General features: G+C 29.4%; 1 protein-coding gene across 1 annotated transcript; it reads right to left on the bottom strand.

Annotated features, from left to right (window-relative positions):
• Positions 1-41: 41 nt before the first annotated feature.
• LOC124955755 lies at positions 42-7,557 on the bottom strand. The gene is made up of 15 exons (XM_047510637.1): positions 7,355-7,557; positions 6,646-7,147; positions 6,202-6,503; positions 5,817-6,121; positions 4,964-5,656; positions 4,620-4,874; positions 4,135-4,459; positions 3,142-3,978; positions 2,439-2,957; positions 2,169-2,380; positions 1,940-2,078; positions 1,542-1,819; positions 626-1,357; positions 401-554; positions 42-330 (listed from the first exon to the last, which is right to left on the bottom strand). Exons 1-15 carry the CDS (start codon positions 7,482-7,484, stop codon positions 134-136), a joined length of 5,580 nt encoding a protein of 1,859 aa, XP_047366593.1. The 5' UTR covers positions 7,485-7,557; the 3' UTR covers positions 42-133.
• Between the last annotated feature and the right edge of the window lie 40 nt (positions 7,558-7,597).

Here is a 7,597-nt window from a genome sequence, read left to right as displayed (position 1 = left end):
CGAATAGATTTTCTGAAATATATTATAGTAATCGTGTTATTGAAAATTAATATAACTTAATTATATTTAATATAACATTAACTTTATATTTAACAATAAATATTTGAATATATAAACATGATCATATTGATATTCAAGGTATAGGACATGACAATTTAGGTATATCCAATCTCTCTCCGTGCATTTTAGCTTCCAATATCGTTAATCGATTTTTATTAATTATCGCTAAGCAATGTTTCTTCGCCATGTTACTATACTTTCGTATTTTTAAATTCGAAATCTTCTCAGCTTGAATTTTAATATTATCTCGATAAACGAACCCTTGGATACCTGCAATCCAAATGATTTATCATTTTAACAACATTACAAATTATTCTATTTTATTTTATCGTCAAATTACCTTTATATTCATAGATTTTAAGGCTTCTATTATTTTCAATAAAAATTAATAACGTCTCGACTAATCCCTCGAAATTAATTATTGAAAACGATATTGGATCATTTGTTGGTATAATTTGTAGAATTTTCATTCGATTAAAATCATTATCGGTGATCTAAACGATCACAGATTTTTATTAACATTGAATATTGTATTTTTATTCGATTTTTTTTTTTTTATACTTACGAATATGTGATCCTTAGTAATATTTTGATCATAATGAAGAAACTCTTCTCTTTCAATAATTCCCACCTTGATGGCAAAAATTTGCTTCGATCCCATGCTATTGTTTGAAAACGTATAATTCGTAAGATCTTTATCGAACTCATAGATAGTATATCGATTATTTAATAATATTCTATCGGTATTAGAAACAAATTTCAATTGTTGATCTTCGTCGGCGGAAACATAATAATTCGGATAAGATTGAAATGATTCGTTTTTATATAATTGTTGGATAGTTCGACTTTCTAAACGATCTACGAACAACAGTAAAAATGTATCGTTGTTTAATTTTTTTGCGTCTTTGACATTGTCAAACTGATAAATGTGAACGAATCTGTCGTTATCGAGTTTCCATAAATTCGTCGAATTTTTTCCACATTTTTGTTTTCCCATAACAAGAAAGTATAACGAATTGTTATGATTCAAAGTTATCCAATTTTCGATCTGTCCAAAATCAGGGATACTGGCTATTGATTTAAATTTTGTTCCTGTAAATTGAAAAACATCCAAGTGACAAGTTTCGTAACTTATTAGAAGTATATCAAGATCTTCTATCTCGAAATAATGGACGCTTAATATACGGCGTTCCACATCGATTACTTGCAAGTATTCGAAAGCTTTGAATTTGTAAATTTGACTTTCTGCATAATACTGCAGGTTTAGCGCATTTTTGCATAAATCAGGCAAGTTTGTCTGCAAAAGAAGGAAGATAAAAAAAATTATTAGTTGACTGAACAAAACTTTGTTCGTTGTAACTTTTTCTTTCTTCTTTCATCATGTATATATATATATATATATATATATATATATATATATATATATATATATATATATATAAATATATTTATAATATATATATTTTTTTTTATTCACGTACTGTCAATTCTATTAGAGATGCTTCCGTTGCTATACAATTTTGTATCAACAAATTAGCTAATTTAGTCGAATTGAATCCATTTAAATGCCCTCCGTTCTTAACACTTTCTTTCAAATAAACATTTCCACGTATTTTCCATTTTCCAGAGACCAATTGTTCCGTCAGATAATTCGTAGTGACTGCAGTTGCACGCCAACCAATTAGATCTATTTCATTCAAACGTCCTAAGACTCTTAAAGATCCGTTTAAGATCACTGGTTTTTCAAACTCGAAGTTTCCTAGAAAAAGAGGAGAGAGAGAGAGAGACAGAGAAAAGAACAAGTTTTGTTAGAATATTTTGTCTCCTCATGATTATAGAATCTTCTTGTCATAAAATAATTCATAATTCATAAATATACCAATTATAGTATCGTTGGTATTTAAAAGTAGAATCTGTTTTGGATTGACACGATTCATGAGACGAGGATTAAAATCATGACGCATAAGAACTTTGCCAAGAAATGTTAGATTTCCAGTAATATTTTGATCACCAATTTTCTATATGAATAATATTTAAGATTATTTATTCCATATGTGCATCGTATGTTTACTTTATTCATAATTCATAAATAAGGAATAAGTAGTTACCATAAAAGTATCGGTGTAAATTTCATTCAAGTTGTGTCTGTTTATTTCCCCTTGAATATCGATTCTTTCGACGGTGATGTCGAAAGCACTGACAAATTCATTCGATATTATCTGATCTGTAGCTAATGGTATTATCGAGCCCATGTCTATGTTATTCCAATATTCGACGTTTATATTAGAATTGAAGTTAATATTCGTGAACGTCATTGGAGCTAAAAGTAAATAATTATTATAAATTTATTTTTATTTATAAGATTTATTCCGTATTACCAGGAAAAAAGAAAGGCCGATCTAAATAAGCAACGATATCTTTCAAGTTGTCGATGTTGACGCCACCAATCGTTTTAACGTCCAAAGCTTCAAGGATCTCTAGATTCTTCTTAACGACAATATCTTTTTGAAAAATAACGTTGGAATTCAAAGTAAAAGGTTTGTCGATGAAAATTGCCTTTTCATAAAATTGTTTTATATAAATATCGTTTAAAGTTTCCTCGATGATTAGAAACGATTCGTTGAACGTTAACGATCCTTGAAAATCTTTTGCTCCTGATAAAGTAACGTTATCTTCCTTTCTAAATACTACAGACTTGGCAAATTTGTCGAAATTTATTCCATCGATCGTTCCATTAGTTATGAGATCAATTATTTCAATCGAATTGACAAATCGAATATTTGAGTTTAGCTCAAACGTTTCTTCGTCTACTTTTCGAACTCTGTTTATCAAGTCACGAAAAGATACATTATTTATCTTTCCTATTGCATCGAAATTTTCAACAACATTAACGGTACCTGCAACGGAATATAGGGCATAGCGATGAGAGAGAGAGAGAGAGAGAGAGGGAGAGAGAGAGAGAGAGAGAGAAAGAGATTCAATATTATTATTTCATCTCAACACTTTAAAGTGACGTTCTTAAGATAATTTTCAATATTGTTCATTAGAGAAATATATTGAAATTGTTTCGAGACATCTTACCATTTATAATAACAGGACCAACTAGGTTTTGATCTTTGTACGGATCAAGAAGATTTTTAATACTGTGTCTATTAAATGATTTAATTTCAAGAAATTTGCAACTAATATTTTCAAATTCTTTCAAACCATTTACTATAATTTCTTCATCTGTTTTCAACACGGCATTCTTAACGAGTTTGGTAAAATTGAAATTGTTTATGAAACCATGAACGGTTAGGTTTTCTACGTATAAATCATTTTCAAATATCACAGTACCCATAGTTTCTGGATTATACATTTCATCCAACAATATTCCATTTATCGATGGTGTATAGATCATTCCTTTTACAGTGACAGATTCTAACGTTACGTTGCCATCGAAAATATTCCGATAGGATCTATTTAAACGGTCGATCAGATCATTCCATTGTTTCATCGACATTCCATTTAGACGTTTGATCTCGAGATCTTCGATCTCCAATCGATCGAACGTATAATTTCCGGTTAAATTTTGCATCGTCGATCTGGTTATGGCAAATTTCATAAAATTACTCAAATTAACATTGTTTATAAATTTTGGACTGATTTCTCGAACATTTAATTTGTTTACTCTTAAATTATTAAAGGAAACGTTTTGTAAAGTTTGGTTCAATTTTTGGTTGAACGTATTACTGGTGATATTCTTGTTTAAAATATCGAACGATAGATCATCAACGAACAAAGTGTTTTCGAAAATTATGCTCTTATTTATGCAATTCGAATTTTCCCTCGTATTTTCTTCAAGGATTTTTCTTATTTTCTTTGTAAATTCGTAAGTGACGTCATCGAAGGTTACGTTTTCTGATATTTCCTTCAAATCTGAGAATGAGAAAGAGAAATTAAATTAAAAAATAAACAATTTTTATAATAAATACCTAATTCTTAAAACTGATTCAGTTTGCGATTCGTATGATTTTGGTTAAATGTACTCTTCATATTTTCTTCTGTTTTTTTTTTATGCTTTTTAGTACCTACTTGAAAATACTTGATCGGTTGTCAAAGTTACAAATTCTTCGATGGCATGTCCATTAATCTCGTTAGATGCGACATAGATTGATCCATCGATCGCAACGTTGCCCGTAAATGTCTTCGTTCCAACAATCTCGACTTTGGAATCGTTTTTCGATAAAAGATCGTCAAAATTTGACCAATATTTGCCATTTATCGAATCCTCCAAACGAACATTTCCCAAGACGGTTAAGTTGTAAAAAATAACGTTCGAAGATATGCTTTGAGTCTCGTTGATCAATGGTTCTTGTTCGAGTCGAGATACATCAAATCCACTTATTTTACCATTGATCTGTAAAGAATATAACAAATTAAATAAGAAATTAAAATATAATGTAAAATTGTAGAGAAAATTAAACGAAATGAATACGATTTATACCGATCGTGAGATTCTTTTTTTTTTCAATGAGTAATCAATGCAATTACGCAAAAAGTAAACGTTTATGTATTACCATGAAAGGTCCAAGAACAGTTATGTTACGAAAAGTGATTTCCTCCTCGAAAACATGATCGTTCTCAAGCGTAATGAACTCGTCTATACCGACATTGTTTATATTCAAAACTTGGGATAACCTTTCGACGGTAAGTCGATCAATGTTTTTTATTCCGGTAATGTCGATAGGAACGAAGCCTTCTTCCGACACGTAATCGTAAGGATAACTTAGATCATTCAACGTCCTCACATTTACTTCAGCAGCTTCGACTTTCTGGAAGAAGAGATCAACGATATTATCAAGATCCTATTTATTTATTTTTTCACACAAATGCAAATATACGCGTGCATATATGTACATACCCCCTTAACTATAGTTTTTTCTGGTATAAAAGCCAATTTATTTTTCCAGACAACACGTTCCCATTTGATATCATTTATCTTCGAGAAAGTCAAGTGTCCATCGATCGTTACGTCGTTGATCTTAAAAAAATCGATATTCGAATAACTAACCGTAGACCCTTCGAACATAATTCGTTCCATTGGTATACCATTGATCTTTCGAACGATCAAATTAGTCGCTTCGATATTGGAAAATGATTTTTCTCCGTCAATGACGTAATCGGACTGATTAGTTAGATAATTTTTTAATATTTTGGAGATTGGCAAATCATTAATCGAGTTTGTTGAAAATTGTTCAACGTAAAGATTTCCATTGATTCGTAGATCACCAGAAATATCTAAATCACCAGCTAAATCAATTTCCGTTGAATTTAAATCGAACGTACTTTTTAGATCTAATTCTAAAGTTTGACATTTTTCTGTTAGATTGTTTAAAAATATCTTTAACCAAGTTGCATTCGTTAATATGTCTTTGTATGTCAAATTTTTCGAACCGAAACTGATGGTATAAAATACGTCGTTTTCTATGGTTAAATTCGTTGTTATTATTTTTGATGCGTTGAATAATTTAATTTCCGTGTAATTAATGTGATCCATCAGATTGAATCTTTCGTCGATCTCGTCAATGATATTTTCTTGTTTATCTAATAGTTCCTAAAAAGGTTTGTAATTGATTTAAATAGCTATTGAAATGAAAGGATATATATATATAAGTTAATAAATGAAATATTAACTTCTCTCATTTATTTTAATATATATAATTATTTTAGTATTTCGTGCATAATATAATCGCATAGATTAATCATTAACGTACTTCTAATAACGCTTTTGCTTTTACTATTCCTGCAATTTTATCTTCTATAGGGCTAGTAAGTTGACTCAATTTTGTATCGATTTTGACAAATCGATTTCCAGATACAAATCCATATTTAGGAATACTCGTTGCTGTCGATAGATCAAAATTATTAAGAAGAAAATTGGGTAAGGATATTTTTTGAAATCGATCACCCTGCCAAGCCAAAGCATAGACCGTGGAATTTTTTAATTGTATTAATAACAATGATTCGTCTCTATAACTTTCAATACGAACGTCCACGATCCAAGCAATCTCTGGAAAAGCTAAATACATTTTGTCGCTTAAACATTTTCAATGATCTCTTACCTTTTAGACGCGAAATAATAAAAAATAAAATGTTTACCGTTAAAAAAATCTTCAGTCTCGAAATTATATTGAAATTCATTATACAAAAAGTGAAATAATGCAGATTCTCGTCCAGACGTAGCTAAATATTGCATGTGACCGCTCTCGAAACAAACGAAATTATTCAAATCGTTTGATTTAATTATTTGCCAAAATTCGAACTTTCCATGAACGTAATCGTTCCCTTTGTATTCGTAAAGTAAAACTTCATTTATACCATTAAGAGCTAGTGTAATGTGCTCGTATATTTTACATATTTGCATATCGAGTATCGAGGAAACTTGTATCCTTTGACTGAACCTTTTAAAAATATTTTTACATTTTTATTATCGATTAATTTTTTTTGCTCCCTTTAAATTGCTCCAATTAATATATTTTACGTGAAAGAAATGTGTTCAAATTAGAAAAATATTATGTATTATTATATGCATAATATAATTACCATACTTTATAGTCTTTTTTGACAAAATCAAGATTGAAACTATATATGTCAATTAACGAGACTGGTGTCCCATAATTGTCTCCATTAAATAGCAATAATAATTTATTTTGACCCTCGTATTTAACAATTTTTATATCTTTCGTTGGTTGTTGTATATTCAAGACCAAAATTAATTCTAAATGTTGCTTAAAAATTCGATACCATCGTAAACTCGTAACGCCATTATTTTCAACGCACATAATAACAACAATATCATTTTCTTCGTGTAATCTCGTAGCTTCTACATTGATCAATGTAAATGTCAACACACGAGCGTCTATAACGAATTTGTCGCAACGTCTCGTTGTTGCGTTCTTTTTCATATCGAAGGTATATAATAAAAAAATTGTTTCTTCGGAACAAGCTAAATAATTAATTCCATTATTTTCAAATGCTATCCAATTATATTCATTTTTTGGTAATCTTGAATCCTCTTCGATCGAAATATTAGTTACTATGACTTCTAAACCGATTTGAGAAAACCAATAATAATATGATAATTACATGTATCATTTTAATTGCGTAAAAATTATCAAAAGCGTGTATAGGATTAATTTGATAATTCAAGAGATTTCAACAAATGAAAATTGTACGTATGATGTAAATTAATTTTACAATGTTAATACTCATAATTTTTTCTTTCTATATAATATATATATATGTAAATTACCTTCTCGATTCCCAGCATTCGTTCCAAATTCATATTCCTGCCAAATCGGAGTACTTTCCAAAGAATCTAGCGAGCGACGTTGCAAAGATTTGACATTAGTATTTAACACTTTGTTTACTTTTTCCAACATCTCTTTGATGTTTTGACATTTTATCGTTTCTAATCGAAGAAAAAGAAAGATAAGAACTACTAACGACAAACAATGCATGTTAACGAATAACTGAATATATGTCTTCCTTCGAT

Source organism: Vespa velutina, chromosome 19 (assembly GCF_912470025.1).
Source record: "Vespa velutina chromosome 19, iVesVel2.1, whole genome shotgun sequence".
Taxonomy (NCBI): domain Eukaryota; kingdom Metazoa; phylum Arthropoda; class Insecta; order Hymenoptera; family Vespidae; genus Vespa; species Vespa velutina.
This window is presented reverse-complemented; position numbering and strand designations above follow the sequence as displayed.

Coding starts and splice junctions, on each gene's coding strand:
- LOC124955755 (XM_047510637.1), bottom strand. CDS start 7,484: ATGTTGGAAAAAGTAAACAAAGTGTTAAATACTAATGTCAAATCTTTG. Junction 6,122..6,201: donor GACTGAAGATTTTTTTAACG/GTAAACATTTTA, acceptor AAATGTATTTAG/CTTTTCCAGAGATTGCTTGG. Junction 2,381..2,438: donor TCGGCCTTTCTTTTTTCCTG/GTAATACGGAAT, acceptor ATTTACTTTTAG/CTCCAATGACGTTCACGAAT.